General features: G+C 39.4%; 1 protein-coding gene across 1 annotated transcript in view; it reads right to left on the bottom strand.

The window, feature by feature from the left end:
• The window catches only part of NUAK1 (NUAK family kinase 1), an 82,812-nt gene that overhangs the window by 33,160 nt on the left and 31,568 nt on the right, over positions 1–18,084 (bottom strand). Inside the window, exon 2 of the mRNA XM_075856776.1 lies at positions 7,784–7,904. Coding sequence (XP_075712891.1) covers positions 7,784–7,904 — 121 coding nt within the window. The remainder of the gene's footprint in view (positions 1–7,783; positions 7,905–18,084) is intronic.

Genomic DNA, 18,084 nt, shown 5'->3' with positions numbered 1-18,084 from the left:
GACAATATCAGTACTTCAAGAGCTTGGATTACTGGACCAATAATAAATTGCCCCTGGTATTCTTAAGACTTGATATGTAGTGTGAAGGATTTTCATGAAAGAAGCACGTTCTACACAGATTAAATTTATACTCTCAGAAGTAAAGATTCTGGCAAAGTCAGCTCTAGCTGTTCACTACTATTCAAGATGTTTTAAGTCACTTCAACAGTATTTTTCTCCCAGCTGTATGAAGCCATTTGCCAATTTCTGTCATGCTGAGCGGATGGAATTTCTCCTGACTAAGAATGAGAGTCGTCTTCTTCCAGTTACTTCTGGAAATAAATGTGTTCTGATTGGGTTACAGAATGGTATCACTAATATAGTAAACCTCAACTTAATGTTGCAATTTTGTCTTAAAGAACCATAGAATTTAAATAGAAAAATATACAAACATTCGGCATAGCGCTTTCCAAAACATTTTCCCAAACCAGCCTCCCTATGCTTATTATTACCATTTACAGTACTTTATGACAAACCTGCTGTTCAGAGATAGACAATAATATTTTATTAGAAACATATATACCAATAATTATATTAAAGCGGTTGTCACGCCTCTCCACAGGTTAGGTTGTGTGTGGTACTGCAGCTCAGCCTCATTCACTTCAATAGAACTGAGCTTCAATACCAGACACAACCCATGGACAGGTGTCACACTGTTTCTAGAAGGAAACAACCAGGTTTTCTAATCCCGGACCACCCATTTAATGAATAAATTATATTTAAGTATGCGTTAGCAAGTAAGTCATAAGTCACTGCTTATGAGATCCATTAGATCAATCTAAAAACTGCTGAGGAAAAGTCTCATTCACCCGGTAGTGACACACTTCCTTTCCCATTTGCCTTCCTTATCTTCAGTAGTGAGTCCCCTCTCATCACTGTGAGTCCTGTGTTACCTCTCTCTGGTTGAGAAGAGCATGCGACCTACTGAGTATTTCTAATTTTTCTTATGTAATCAAAAGACCATTAATGTAAAATACAAAATCACTGGCAGGTATATGCCCAAGTAATCTCTTAACATGCTTCAGAGGTATCCAAAATAATCATAACCCAATATTCACTAAGTATTAAATATAACCATGGCCCCATTCACATCTAGTTTTTGGGTGACAGATGTCACGGTTAGGCATCCGTCACATGCATCCATCACCTATAGGCTATTATGATGTATACGTCTTGAAGAACAATTCAAAAGCTCATGACGTACATAATGAACTGATGCCATAGGCTCCTATGTAAAAAAAATAATATTTATAGCGAGATATATTTTTTTGTAGTATCTCGTTGTATGGAAAAGTGTTGTCTACTACGCTATTCTATAACTAAAAAGAAACAAGTTATACTGATGTATACCAGTCTGACAGAGGCCAAAAGGACACTCTTTTGGCCTCAGGCTGATAGAGCCCTATGGACATGTTTAGTGCGTACGCCGTGAGCTTTCCTCGCATACACACTAAATATACATCAGAAACATGTTGTGAACAGGGCCTAAGTAACAAACATGTTAAAATACACATGCATAAATGACAGTGAATAGATGTGTAAAATGGGTTAAACCCGAGTTGAGGCTATAAAAGTTTTACTATTTTTTCTTGACATAAATTTCTGAAAACTCTTTGTAAATGACCTCTTTTATGGGAATATTTTTTTAAACAAACCACACACAAAGAAAAGTGAGATCAGATGTGTTGTCTAAGGGTTCTGAGACCACAGTATTGCATCTATTAAGACATTTTTGTGTGTGACTGGTGCATCGTCACACTTTTATAAACTGTTCTTCGGTGTCACTTTTTAGATGAAATAACAAAAGATCTAAAGAACATTAAAGGGAGTTTGTCACCACTTTTTACAGCGGAGAAGCCAGACACTTCACATTCATTAGTATACGGCACGTGAGGATTAAAAGTGAATTTTTCTACTGTGTCTTGCAGTATCATCGCCAAAATTCACATAGTAAAATCTTGCGAGGGTGGTGCTTTACGGGCACCATGTTTTACCTTGCATACACTTCATCTCTATGTCATTTATTAAAAGTGGAAAGAGCAATGCAAGCGCATCGAGGTAAGTTTGACACCGTGGCGGTCACTATGGAGGACTGTGACTGTGGCTATCATTATAGGTTACTGCAGCTGGCTCTTTTATAAGTGAGACATTCATGATAGTCATACGGTTAAAATAATACCAGATAGGTGGTCCTACTGTTGGCCATTACTTAAGTTATGTACTCAAAAGGCTGAGACACAGTAATGTCCATTGGCTTGGCTAGCGGAGCATGGAAATATGCCGTATAGACATTTTATGTCATCTCTTAATAGTATGCATGTACAAAAAGTTAATACATGATGCCCAAGCTGAAATGCCGATAGTCTGACAAGGCTAATCATTGCTGGAATCCTACACTACGTAACTGTAGAGCTAACAATAATAAATATCCCATCAGATACAGTGTTTAGTAAGTGTGAGCTGCCAGTGACTAGCCCCTCGGACAATGTGAGGTCAGCGGTTAATTATCTGGCAGCACTTCACTAATACTCCCTATAGACCTGTCACTCACAAAGAAAATCTCATTTTCTATAATTTTGTATGAATTTGCCCAACATGTATTTCAACAGTCTATTCAGCTGATTCTGGTTTTCCTCCAAAGTGAAAGGAAATCCCCATTAGGTGTTTCTACTTGGCTTGATGCACTTGGCAAGTGCTGCCCTTGTACTAGGGTGTGTACTCCAATCATCATTTTTCAAGAGACCATTGTACGCACTGCTTGTTTCTACACATCCCTTTTATTTTTATCCATGACGCTTTTCTGCAATTTCGCTCACTGAACTAACCTCCTGGCCTGATCCTTTTAAACTTGGCCTCTTGTGACACAATGCACAACATATCACACTCCTGTTGTCTCATCTTGGCTGCTGCTTTTCTTAGCAGGTAGGGGGGAAGCTTCATATAAACTATAAGGAACCCTCTGGATGATTTACAAGTGTGATCCTTTAAACTTCTTTCACTTTCCCATCTGGAGCAACAATATCATTTCTTGGCAGTAACATTTTAGGTTACATTGGGACAGTCAGGTCCATTTTCTAGAACTGGTGTTAAAATGTATTCCTTGCCTCATTTATTTTACAAAGTTTATATTATATAGAGAAAGAAACTGTTTTCATGATAATTTCGTAAAATGGCCTGTATATATAACCAGGTAACAATGTGAAGCGCCTGTTTGGAGTCACTTGAAATAATATATCGGGAAATTGCATAGCTAGAGATTCTGTAATATAATGTTCTTATAGGAATCAGTCCCTTTTAAGCAAGAAATATCAATGAATACCCATGCAGGGCTACTGCCGTTTACAGCAGATTGTATCCCAAAGATGTAATGCCCACACAGGTCAACAAACTACCCGTCAGCACGCTATACCTCTATGAGCACTGCATACAGGGCCGACATTAGATTGGATGGTGTCCTGTGTAGTACAGATGTGTCCTTCCGCACCTTTCCTCTTATCTCAACATATCCTGAGATGTGTGGCACAAGTTGACCAGCTTTGAAAAAAAATATGATTTTGCGATACTCTGTCACGAGATGTCTATGTGTGGCTACCCAGTGGTTGTGATGTGAATTGCAGCCTGTCAAGGGTTTTGCTGGCATGTTGCGATATTGTATTGAATTGGTTTAATGAGAAATTGGAGTCCTTAGCCAAATCAAGCAATGGTAAGTTTGAACACATCTGTATCTTCTATTAACCATCCCAAACAGTGAACAAATAACAGTGCCAGTTGCCTAAATAACACTACCCAATCAATACACTATGAATGAAGCAACATGTGCCGCTGACTTTCCATAGGTTCAGGCACCAAATATGGGATCAAGGGTTTAAGCTCTGAGTGCCCAGGCAACAAAGGCCAGTGGTGCCCCTTCAGTAATGAGTGGTGATGCACATAGTGAATTCAGGCTGCCCTGAAAAGTGCATCTATTGTGCTCATAGGAAAATAGTAGAAATGATAACAATTCCTGCAACACTGTAGGGTTAAAATAGGATTGATCATGCATTTTCAATAATAGCATTATATTAGGGAATTTCTAGCTATGCAGTGCACAAATAAAGAGACTGCACAAACTGGAGTTTCACTTTAATTCTAAACAAATACCAGAAATGCAGAATATTCATTGTGCTGGGGTAACAAAACTAGATTAATCCCTAGGCGACCACTATAGGTATATTTACATTACAGCTGCTGATGGCCCGTGCACCCAGAAACTAAATATAAGTGGTTGTCTTTAACCCCTTAATACTGCACATATTTTTCTATTGACCAGACACTTATTAGCAATATTCTGCTTGTGCTGGTTAAACGGTTATACGGTTTTGTTGTGGCGTCTTTTTTGCATGATGGATGGGGCTTTTTCTTTTTTTTTTTTTTTTTCTTTTTACATACATAGTGGCAGATTTACTAATGCTGTCTAATATTTAGTGTCAATCAACGTTTACTGTGGTTTTATAATACACACAAATATTAAATAGTTATGACAGCAGAAACGGACAGTCGCAGCCGTCTACTATACATAATAAGGAGGATCACAATAAGGTAACATTTTACATGGCACAGTGCGATACCCTTCCCTTGGTGGAAAGAATGATCTAAAAAAATTTAGAGCCTATGCCTCTATGAAATGAGCCCTGTTTTCCAACTATTATTTAAAGAGTAAAAATAAAAAAGTCTTTATTCGATTTGCAACAAGGACAGACTACATGAAATTTAAAAGTTAATGTCCATTTCTGACAGCAATTAGCACAGTGCCAGACGTGAGAGCTCTGTCTAGAAAGGGTTAAGTACCACAGCTACAGAGCGCTACATACAGTTGGTTATTAGTTAGATTCAAAGATGTCAATAGGACAATTATTAAAATAAAGGTAGAAGCCCCCCCGACACCCCTGAAGACGCTACATCGTAGCGAAACATGTCGGGGGGGCTTCTACCTTTATTTTAATAATTGTCCTATTGACATCTTTGAATCTAACTAATAACCAACTGTATGTAGCGCTCTGTAGCTGTGGTACTTAACCCTTTCTAGACAGAGCTCTCACGTCTGGAACTGTGCTAATTGCTGTCAGAAATGGACATTAACTTTTAAATTTCATGTAGTCTGTCCTTGTTGCAAATCGAATAAAGACTTTTTTATTTTTACTCTTTAAATAATAGTTGGAAAACAGGGCTCATTTCTGCCGGCAGGCAGCCTTTTTTTTTTTTAATTTAACGGTTTCACGCCCACCAACTATTTAGGTCCGCTCCATTGTATTTATATGCCTCTATGAAATGACGAATACTGCGACTGGACGATATCGAAACATATAAAGACATTTGACAAAGGGGGTGACCCGGGATTTTAATTTATTTGTTTTTAAATTTGTTACCAATAAAGTAACATTGAATTTTAATTGTATCATGTGGTGGACCACTCTCTGCTATTTTTAGTCAGAAGATGAGTAAAATTTTTCAAGTGGCGCATGATGAATAATAGATTTGGAGCATTTTGCTAGACGCTTTTCAGTTCCTTATACCATGAATATTGAAAAGATTCGATTTTTTAAATTCAAAGAAATATTATTTTTAACTACATAGAAAAACTCTAAAATAGAATTTATATTTGTTTTATTATAACATGACTTAGTTAAAGAGGCTCTGTTACCAGATTTTCAAACCCCTATCTCCTATTGCAGCAGATCGGCGCTGCAATGTAGATTACATTTTTTTTTTCAAAAACAAGCATTTTTGGCCAAGTTATGATCATTCTTATATTTATGCAAATGAGCCTTTAAGTACAACTGGGCGTGTTTAAAGTTATGTCCAAGTGGACGTGTATTGTGTGTGTACATCTGGGCGTTTTTACTTGTTTTACTAGCTGGGCATTGTGAATGGAAGTGTATGATGCTGACGAATCAGCATCATCCACTTCTCTTCGTTACCACCCAGCTTCTGGCAGTGCACAGACACACAGCATGTCCTCGCGAGATCACGCTGTGACGTCACTCACTTCCTCCCACAGGAACTTCATCGCGTCGGATGAGCGAGGACACGCTGTGTGTCTGAACTGCCAGAAGCTGGGTGGTAACGAAGAGAAGTGGATGATGCTGATTCGTCAGCATCATACACTTCCATTCACAACGCCCAGCTAGTAAAACAAGTAAAAACGCCCAGATGTACACACACAATACACGCCCACTTGGACATAACTTTAAACACGCCCAGTTGTACTTAAGAAAGGCTCATTTGCATAAATATAAAAATGGTCATAACTTGGCCAAAAATGCTCGTTTTTGAAAAAAAACAAAACGGTACTGTTATCTACATTGCATCGCCGATCTGCTGCAATAGGAGATAGGGGTTTGAAAATCTGGTGACAGAGCCTCTTTAAGGGAATAGTGTAGTGACGAGGTCTTCAGACACGATTGGGGGGTATTAGGGTTTTTTTCATAGTTTAGCTGTCGTATATGTCGCAGCAGTCGCAGTTATAGGGGAAAACATGAAATGATGAGCCCCCTGTTACAGAAAATGCTAAGAACAACACTCAAAGTATCCACTTGCGCAAATAGGTTATAAGAATAGGTTTTATTTTAACCAGACAACAAATTTAAGCAGCATGTAGACCCTGTATATAGCAGCCAACATTTCTGCTTCCTGGACTTCTGTGAGTATGATTTGAAAAGAGAATTGGGATTTACCGCACTCAAAAATAATTTATTTTTTTTCTCATTTCACCATATGCGACCTCCTTCTGGTATACAAAATAGAGAACAGAAAGCATTCTATCCTACATTTATATGAACAGAGGACCATGCACCAAGAAATCTGGCCACAGTTTTAGTGTGCTACAACAATGGCAAATGAGAATGGGAATTGTGAATTGGAGATGGAAATATTCATGAATTTATTGCTTACTGGTACTTCATAAATCCGAAAGGCCAATCATCTGACAAGAATAAAGTCCACAAGTCCATTTCAATACTTAAAAAACCAATGATATTAAATAGTAAAATATTCCATTTGTGGCTTAAAATCTGGTGTACTTATTGAGTATGGACCCAGAAATTACCCGCATATTACATACCATGCATACCCTGGACCAATGTCACTACAGCAGATGATATTGTGTCTTCTGCAGAATGGATCTGTATTGAATAAGAGTATGGGTTTTAAATCACCTGTAATATGCAAGAGTAAGATCTGGGTAAGGCCTCGTTCACATCTGCGTTGGGTCCCGTTCTGACGTTCCGTCTGAGCTTTCCGACAGAACGGGACCCTGAACAGACACAAAATGACACAGACGGAAACCAGAGGTACTGTAGTCGACTACGCTATTGCTTCCGGCAAAACGACGGGTCCGATGCACAACAGAGACAAGCGGAAACCATGGGCACCGGATCCGTCACCATTGAAATCAATGGTGATGGAGTTTGTGTCTGTTCAGGGTCCCGTTCTGATGGAAAGCTTTGACGGAACGTCAGAACGGGACCCCAACGCAGATGTGAACGAGGCCTAAGCTTGGTAGTTAAACCCACGTAACATTGCACTGAGTGTGTTGTGTGTGTCCTGCGTACTCTATACGAATGTATCCATTGCTAAATATCATTGGCACGGTTTAATGATGTGTCGTTTTGCAACCCACCCAAGCAATAAAGGCTGACAAGGAATCAGGGGGTGAACTGAAACAATGGACCACACAAATATTACATGATTTAGAATAAAATATTACCTTCATATATACTTATGATATGCGGATGGCTGAGTGATGACATTATTTCAATCTCTCGTCTGATGTGAACCATATCTTGCTCATCTCTTATTTTGTCCTTACGGATAGATTTTATGGCAACCTAGAATATTTAAAACACTAAGCGTTACTCTGGGAACAGAAACAGATGTTAGGCAACAATTATAACTGCTCAAAAATCAACACAGATGTTATTTGCTGGCAATAAATACACAGTAAATGGATCAGACCAAAACTAAAAGACCTCCTCTAAGAATATCCCTCAAATGTGAATATTACCAGGAAATTATGCAACATTTTATACATTGTTCTATACGGACAAACACAACTAAACCACATCTTAATCGCTTCGAGGTAGGTAAACATAAATCATGAAAGAGATGGAGGTATTCAGATCGTACGGATATATTTTGCTTGGTAGTTGTCCATGTCTGAGGCTATCTGATGAGATAACCTTCCATGATAATATGCATAAATATTCAGTTGGGTACATAGTATTGGTATATGGATCCACCACATACATTGAGCTCTATGTGTCCATAGAGACTGCTGCATAGGTGTACCGGTTTATACAACACTCACCAAGGTGCTGCAACGGTGATGCTAGATATTTCAAGAGCTATTTTGCTGAATTAGACTAAGAAACGTTACTACAACCGCAGAACCTCTATAACATTCTAGCACCCAGAGGAGATCTTTAAAAACTCCGTTAAAACTGAATCCAATGTGCCAGGGATAGAAGCTGCCATTGCTGTTTACCTGCATTTTAAAGTTGACCATACACATAAAATTGGACGATTTTGGTGGGATTGGAGGACAATCTTATGCAGCATTTCCAAAACTGGGTTCTGTGGAATACTAGTGGAATCCCTGGGATTCCGTGGACTGATTTCGGATAATGACCACTGGTCAGAACTGTGCATGCGCCAGCAACATTCGTCAAAATTAACATTGCAGCCCCTCCCTGCAGTAGTGACCTGCATTCTTTCCGGGATCTGAATTATTTTTAGGGGTCTGAAGTATGGGGTTTGAATTAAATTTAGGATCTGGAGCATGTGGTCTGAATTAATTTTGGAGTCTATTGAAGGGGTTATGTGCTTTACTCTGAAATTAGGATAGGGCCACAGTGGCTAATTGCGGCCTACAGAGGTGAAGTCACCTTGGACTGCACGACAATCATTGCCTGATGATGTGCCATTCGTATGCAGAACAGGCTAGGGTTCTGCAGTGGGGTTTCTTGCCGGTTTGGGTTTCCCTAGCCAGTAAATGTTTGGAAACCACTGAGCTAATGTGTATGAGTGCAACCTGACAGTCCACTGGCATTATACTGACAGCTTTATGTGTATGGCAACCTAAAGTAGTTTCAAGTTTCCTAAGCTAGAAGTTAAAATAGAGAGGACAAAGGTAAAATAAGGTAAAAAATGAGGCACTGACATCCCCGGAATAACAGCCTGACAGCAGAAAGTTAAAATGATCTAATATTTTCAAGAACTATATTGTTTCGACTTTCCTTTCAATACATATGGTGACAATCAAGCTCCCATTGACAGAATAGGCAGCTGAGACATTGCTAAATTCATCTGGTAGCAGCACTTTAAAGGGCATGTATCACCTATATTTGTTTTCCTTATTAAAACCATATAGTGAAACATTTTTCTAATCTGTTATTTTTTGATTGTACATTGTATTATTCCATTTTCTGTACATGATTATGGGGGCAGCCATTTTGCCTGAGCTGCTTTTAACAGCAATTAGAGATATGCTTTACAGCAGCCATGTGGGCCATAAGAACCTGTGAACAGGAGCTGACCCATTGACTTCTATAGAAGAGCTTTATAGGAATGCTCTGTGACCTGTGCAGAGGTCACCGTGCAGGAAGGGATGGGAGGGGTGCTGTGTCCATCACCTATTGTCAGTGGTGGATCCTGTGTTCTCTATATATATATATGTGTGTGTGTTACCTTATATTGTAATTCTGCGTGTGAGAATACTAAAATGCCTGCTGAGAAGTGATCTCTACAGAACAGAATGTACCAGTCTATTGTGAGGCTCAGTGGCCAGGGTGAAAATTCCAAGATTTTAGAATTATTCTTTCTGTATTTTATAACACTTTATTACGATTTTCAGAGAAGAAAAAAAAAATAACATATGAATACAGCAAGGGTTCATATCAGACGGTCAATAACAGCATGAATGCACCAGTAACAAAAGTTTCTATGGCACTTGCGGTACAATCTTTACGAACATATGAGCGTGTTAACATATGAGCGTGTTAAGATACAGAGATATCCATTAAGAGTATTTAATAGTACATCCAGTATGTCAAAATATATTGACAATCATATATATGGAACTGGAACACACACACAGCCACACACACAGCCACACACACACACAGCCACACACACAGATAAATTAGAGGCGAACACCTTGCTTTTTCTTGAGGAGTCTAGAATACGGTCAGGAATTAAATTGAAATCTCCACAGATGAGTAATTTGCCTTGATTGATCTTATCTTTACGCATTATATCTTAATTTAAAAAAGCAATCTGTGAGTTATTAGGTGCGTAGAAATTACAAATGGTATACATTTGGTTATTAGAGTGCAGACACAAACAAGTTATCCGTTTTTCACATCCACCAGGGCTTGTATGCAGGTAAAATTAATAGAGTTTTTGACAGCAATAACAACTCCTGCGGTTTTCTTGTCTGAATGTGCATTAAAAATGTGACATACAATTTTCTGTGATAACCAGGCAGCGTTCTTTTAAAGGGCGTTCTTCGAGAACAAATAAGGTCTATATGATTGTCTCACAAGGAATATCTCTTGAAGAGCGAATATAGGCCCTTTGCACTTAGAGAGTACTTTAATCGGCTTAGTGTGAGAAAATAAATTGGCTATTGTAAATGGGTTATGTATGCATTCCTAGATGAGAAGTGGTACCCTATGTTTTTTTTAGGCCTTTTTTAGACTTCGATCCAGCCAGTGCGCTGAGGTAGGGATTCAAATTTTGTCCCCAGTGAAGTTGGCTGTGGATATAAGTAGTTCCATGAACCATATGTGACCCAATCTGTGAGAAGAGAGAATAAGACTTACAGAAAATACAATACATAAAAAAAAAAAAAGAGGAAAAGATGCAGTCGAGTGAAAGGTGACTGCCGATTCGGTGTGGTGAAGAATTGTTCAGTACTCATAAAAAAAGCAATATACCCAGGTGGAACGTTGCAGCTACTCAAGATTTGTATTTTTGCCATTACTTAGTGACATGGGGAGGGTTGGATTTCTGATAGATCAAGCAGGTGGTAGTTGGCATAAACTTTTTCCTAGCTTGAACTATAGCTTAGGATAGTTCTGGATAAAGTGTAACTCTAGAGAAGGCTGCAAGATGAGAGGTGAGCTTACGAGCTGAATACTTAAGTTAGTCTTTAATGTGATAGAAATGTATACAAGCTAGAACATCTCTAAGTTTTCTGGAATACTTCTCGGCTTAGGAAGACAGTGAGTATTGTCACATCGGTGGAAGAGCAGTTTGGCAGTACCGTCCTGATAAGTTTTTGGATATATGAAGTTAGTTCTGTGTTAGAGACGGTTTACGGGACTCCCCTGATTTTTATATTGTTGCGTCCATTCCAAAACTTCTAGTTTGGCTTTGATTTGCTCTACGTCACCATCAAAATTGTTGTGGACATTTACTAGGGAATTGTAAACTGGGGAAAAATCTCCAATTTTTTTCACTATGCGGTGGACCCTTTCTAGTAAATCCAGGTGGCCGTTAAATCCGATAATTATTTTGTCAATATCCTTTTGGATTGATTTCTTGATGTCTTTAGGAATATCTTTAACGGGTTACCAACCGCTGGCTGTGTATTTACACAGCGACTGCCGGGAACCCTGAGGAGAAGATAGAAGCATCTTTTGCCACTTCTATCTTCTCTGAGCGCTGTGTATATGAATAGAGGCATCGGCAGTGCCGCATGATCACATGATCGCCGGGTGCAGTTAGTGGCAGGCTGCTGCTGGGTAAAATAAAGTCCAAAAAAATTAATAATACACATAAAATACCCACCCCCAAAAAAACCTGACCCAATTACCCCAAAATAGACATGTAGACAAAGACGATCACAAATAAAAGGGTCTATTTTGGGTAAAACTATGTTATTGCCAGAAAACAAAATAGCTAAAAAAGTAAAAAAGCTTACTACTATTTTCAAACTTTAAGCCTAAAAATTCTAAAATAGCAAAAAGGGTGTGTATAAAAATGATAAAAAAAGAAACCTGCATTGTCTACGGAAAAAAACACCTAAAAAATCACGTCGCTAGCCCAACAAATAAAAAAAAGATATAGCCGTTTAACTAACGCGTGTTAAAAATGGCTAAACGGTGTCTGGTCCTGAAGGCTCAAAATAGCCCGGGACTGAATCTGTTAAGAGCTCAGAATACAAACGGTGAAGGTGAAACGTTGCCTGAACACTGGGTGAATAAACGTTTCTGAATTGCGTACATTTACTTGGAGTGCTGCCTCCTTCCTTGGATTATGTATTTAAGAGTTCAGATACTGCTCTATCAGATAAAGGTTATGTATCCATGCTGTCTGCTGGAGCGTTTGAGTGGTTTATGGGACAAATTGATGTCGGATCCTCTTCTGGGCAAACAAAAAAATCCCGCTCCAAACACTAAAATAAAACCTGCAAAGTGCTGGAGAGGGGAGGTTATAGGTGGGCTACTGGAGGATAAGAAATCGGTAGATTAGGCTGATTACTGCAGATTTCAATTTTGGTTGCAGAGCTCTGTTTCTATGAGGCAATACCATTTGTTGCCTTGGCCACACCCCCAAAATTATTTTTTAATGTCGATCGTGACATAAAATAAAAAAATCAACAAAAATTCTTACAGATTATGTTTAGCATAAAAACTTGATTAAAACAATGTAATTTTATGATGACACATTTCTTATAATGAGTGAACAAACCTTAAAGGGAATGTGTCGCTAGAAATTATTATTATTTTTTTTGTTAAACCATCATTATTTGAGTGATTACACATTGTTTTAATTTTTTCACAAGTCAGGAAATATTATAAATTAGATTCTAATTTATAACATTTCCATGTGCTGGCCACTAGAGGGAGCAGTTCCCAAAATTGCAGCACGGTCAATGTGGTAAATCAACCTCATTGCTTTATTCTGCAAATTTGGGGTAGACACACTCTAGTGTCCTCACACAATCCCCCCTCCCTTCTTCTGGCTAGTGCCAGGAGAAGGAGGGGTTTGAATCTTCAAACCTCCTACACTGTGTGCCGCCATTTTCTGTGCGACTGCAGTGTCGAAGGATTAGATACAGTGCTCAGCAGACAGTATAACACGAACACACAGAAACATAATACACACATCACATACACAAACATAAATTACCTGCTCCTGTCGCCGCTGCCACCTCCGCTCTTATTCCTTGCGCCTTCGCTTCCTTGAACATATGGCCGGAAGTCGTCATCTTACTGTCCGGCAGCGGCTTCCGGTCCACATGAAAATGGCGCCGGATTTCGCTCTGCTAACGAGCTTCGTTTTGGTCTGTGTGGGAACGGCGCATGCGCCGTTCCCACACGGACGGCGTACGCTGCAGAGAATGGAACGGCTCCCGTTCGCATTCTCTATGGGGATGTATGTGCCGTATTCCATCTCTGTATGTGTCGTTAATCAACACATACAGAGATGAAAAAAATGGCAGCCCCAATAGAGAAGTAAAAGTAAGAAAAAAGTAACAACACAAGAACTCGCAGGAAAAAAACGCCTCCATCTCCCATTGAGATCAATGGGAGGCATTTTCGGCCGTTTTTTGGCGCGTTTTGCGGCCCGGTTTCCGCGCCAAAAAACTCATCAAGAAACTATGTGTGAACTGGCCCGAAGAGTGGTCAAACTGCTTTGTCACTACTAAAAGGCTACTGCTACTTACTTAAAGGCTAATACGTTATAGTCATACCATGTAATCTGGACATGACGTGAAATTAAATAATACACATCAGTTGAACAGTAGTGAAATGTAAAATCCATTCAACTGTAAAAGTATATGAGATGCAAAATGTGGCTCAAAAAATCAAAGTTGAAGATTGCATTTTACCATCCTTACAAAATTACATGGTCCAAAGGGTTGAAAGCCCTAGAAACAGATGGTGCAGACTGAAATATTCAAAGCTCCCCGAGGTGAGAATGAAGCCAAAGGCAGCACAACCCTTGGTGAAAAGAAAATTAAATGTACAAAACAAGACATTTTTTGGACTCTACTGGAAACCTCCGTCTTCGGAAGGCACGAGAGGTTCAAATAATTTTATTCTGTAATAAAGCTCTAGGATACAAGTATTTGGGTATGCCTATGTGTGCCTAAAATTAATTGTAAATCAATAATTACAAATGGAAAACTTTAGCTATTTATCAGTAAATTTTAGTATGCCCTACAGACATAAATTAAAAGGGATTAAAAAACAAAAACTGCCCCCCAAAATTACTACCCTCAGTCTCATGTGAAATCTTCTGATTTCTTCGATTTCAATACTGTTTCACAGTGTGTTTCTACAACTACTATGTGAACAACTCGGTGTCCAAACACTAAATTAATCAGCTCTGTCTCCCTAAACCAAGCAGAAAGCCACAGCACAATCTCAAACGCCAATTAGCAATTAGATTATATAAAACCAATCAGCCACTTGTAAATAAAGCCTTGTGCCTACAGCTGCCAAAAGTCACCTGTAGGTTTAGAGCCAGTTTACATGGCAGATTTTTCAGGCAGGTCCCGCCGCAAAATCTGCTGCGGAATTATTCCTGCTGTCAGAAGGAAGATTCCTCCTCCCATTGACTTCAGATGGAGGTTCAGGCGGAAGCCACCAGAAGATCTGGCTTTTTTCCCCCAACTAGTTGAAACAAATCAGCTAGCGGGAAAAAGAAGCATCTGACTCCCATTGAAATGAATGGGAGGCGGAATTTTACTGCGGAACCTGCTGCAAGAATATCCACCGTGTGAGCTGACCCTTAGAAGTAGCCATTTCGATAAACAACAGACAACGCTGGCAAAAAAGTTATTTGAGCCACACAAAAAGTAAATGTTTTCTTCTGATGCTAACAGTCGATTAAATCCGGAAATTGCATTTATAAGCTTGTTGCTTAGAACCTCTTAGAAACCTGCAGATATCCAAGACATAAAGAAACATATTTTGAGCAATTAAAGGGCTTGCCCAGGCACGGACAACTGATGACCGATCATACAGTGATGACCTTTCCTGTGGCTAGCTTAGGGTCTGACACCCGGACCCTGCAGCGATCAGCTGTTTTGGCTGCCTCCGTGCGTCGGATGTTGTGCAGGATATGCAGCCGGAATCAGTTGGCTCCATATACTGTATAACGGCCATGCTGCAGAGCAGCAACTCTGCTCCTATTCCCTTGAATAGGAGCAGAGCTGCAGTACTACAGCTCGGCCGCTATTCTATGGTCGCAGCCATGTGCTTCTGGAATGGACATACGGAGGCAGCTGGAGCAGCTAATCGGTGCGGGGTCTGGGCGTTCGGATCCTGCACAGATTATATACTGATGACCTATCCAGTGAATAGGTCATCAGTTGTCCGTGCCTGGACAACCTTTTTAAGACACTCACACAAAGGCCAATTTTGAAATTCTGTTTTGTGTTTTTTTTGCTATTTGTAGGCATACAATCTGGACAGGTAAATTTGGTGCATATATAATTATGCCTATATTGATGCATTTTAAACTGTTATTAAAGATTAGTATTGAGCATTACGCACATTGTGGAGCCAAATATGCAGCAATGTTGTAGTTCCTAGATTGGAGAGACAAGAATTAAAATGAACCAAATCAAATCTCAAATAGTAGGTCTTGTAAGAGTATGTTCACACGCAGTAGCAAAATACGTCTGAAACTACGGAGCTGTTTTCAGGCGAAAACAGCTCCTGAATTTCAGACATTTTTGCAAGTACTCGCGTTTTTCGCGGCGTCTTTTACAGACGTTATTGGAGCTGTTTTTCAATGGAGTCAATGAAAAACGGCTCCAAAAACGTCCCAAGAAGTGACATGCACTTCTTTGACGCGGGCGTCTTTTCACGCGCCGTCTTTTGACAGCGACGCGTAAAATTACACCTCATCGGAACAGAACATTGAAATCAATGGGCAGAGATTTGTAGGCGTAATGGAGCAGTTTTTTCAGGCGTAATTCGAGGCATAAAACGCTTGAATTACACCTGAAAACACTGCGTGTGAACATACACTAACAGTGTTATTAGCGCTGCTTAACATCAGTGTTTTGCACAGGTCATTTCCATAGCAATGGGCACAGGGAGAGCTTAAATGCTGAAATGTGTAATGAATCATCTTTAAAAAAAAAATAGAGTGGTAGTTAGACTGGGTTACAAATCATAACCTGCTGGGGCAATGCCAAAATAAGTCTTATCGGAGTTAAGATTCTTTTTTAATATGTATTATTTATTTATGTCGATAATGGAATGTTTTCCAAGACAAATGGTGATGTTCCTAAACCTACAGCTGCACCAACACGCAAGGCTGGGCAAGCAGGTACACGTTGGGCAAAGCTATAGAGGCGTTAATTATTTATTTATTTTCTTATCAGCCATAAAAAAAGAAAGTTACATAAAGCAAGTCTAATGTACACAGTAGAAGTATACAGAGACAAGCAAATATTTTGACGAGGATTGTCCCTCTCAGTATTGATGTATGACCATATGTTTTTTTTCTAATGGACTGGTTGAATTTAAATCCTTCCTGTATTTAAATGTGCCCATCACATGTTTTATCAAACACCAAATATTATGCTCTTTCTTCCTTTCTGGAAACATGTTCTTACATAAGACATCCTGTACCAGGATGTGAGGGCCAACACAATGAATCACTTGCTACACCTAGTCTTTTTTATTTAGCAATTCTGCTTTTAAGGGCTCACCAACATGTGTTTGAAACCCGCTCATTTATCGTATTGTAGCTGGCATCATGGATGTCCAGTTCTGTTGCAGAACGACTGTCCACACTATCAAAATTGGCACGACTTGGGCAGGTCAATTTGGACAAATTAATGAAATGAATATTATCAGTAGATGAACTTGCAGTTTGATAGGATCAGTAAAGGTTGCTGCATATAATATGCAATAAGAGAAAGATATAATACATACCTAACCCAACTCAGCTGCTACAGAATCTCTATGAAGAGTACTGAGAATTTTCAGGTCTATGGCGCTGTACTCGGTTGTTTTCATCAGCCACATAGACATTGAATGGACCTGAACTCCTCCTCAATGTGGTCGTGTAGTGGACAGGAACTGGGTGCTTGGCTCTCCCGTTGTAGTGATCATGGGGGTCCCAGCGGTGGGGCCTCCAGTGAACAGACATTTATCTCCTACCTATCCTGTGGATAGGTGATAACTGTTCTTTGTAGGATAACCACTGTGGGATAACCCCTTTAATCACTGGGTCTGAAGCAGCTGAGGTGTGTATAAAAAGTTGTACTGTATAAAATACGCTGCAGCTACTGCAGGATGTTTTTGTAAAGAGAAGGAAAAAGCTCCATGACAATCAGTGAAACATGTTGCCCCCCTTTAAAAAAAAAAAAAAAAAAAAAAAAAAAAGAAGGAGTGTACTCTATAGCAGTGCCATCCGCAAATGTCACCAAAACTGTGCTTTCCACAATGGTCTTCATTAACAGTCCCATCTACATTGTCCCTCCAACTGCATCCAACCAAAATGTCCGTAATAATAAAAAATATTTACCTTCCCCACGCTCACTTACTGCAGTCCTCTATTAGTTTTATGTAATCCGTCAGTCAGCGGACGCTCACTCGTTACTTCCTTTTCCTGTGACAGAGGTTGGCACAAGAGAAAGAATGTTCTACAGAAGTGACAGACCGATATCTTAATGACAAAGTCTTTTACTGAAACATCCTGATGGCTATGGGAAGGATAGCGCCCTTCTACTGCATGTTATATAGTTAATGCAAATGCAGAACCGTTTCCAAATACCTTGTAAAACTGTCAGATGCCCACAGAATAACATTTGAATGTTATGCTTTAGTCTTGTTATGCAGAACTGCACTCTTACTTTCAAACATGTTTCATTTCAAGATATGCAAGAGTATGTTTGGCTTGTGGGTGAATCCTAAAGTGTGTGCCAGTTCCAAAGTGGGCTTCAAAGCCATTAGTGCAATTTAATGAGAGATGCTGGACAGACAAAGGGAGGAGTGGAGTGAGACATTGCAACAAATAACCATCCAAGTTTGT

This window comes from Rhinoderma darwinii, chromosome 3 (genome assembly GCF_050947455.1).
Source record: "Rhinoderma darwinii isolate aRhiDar2 chromosome 3, aRhiDar2.hap1, whole genome shotgun sequence".
Taxonomy (NCBI): Eukaryota; Metazoa; Chordata; class Amphibia; order Anura; family Rhinodermatidae; genus Rhinoderma; species Rhinoderma darwinii.
The sequence above is the reverse complement of the archived record's forward strand: the minus strand, read 5'-3'. Positions and strand labels throughout refer to the sequence as shown.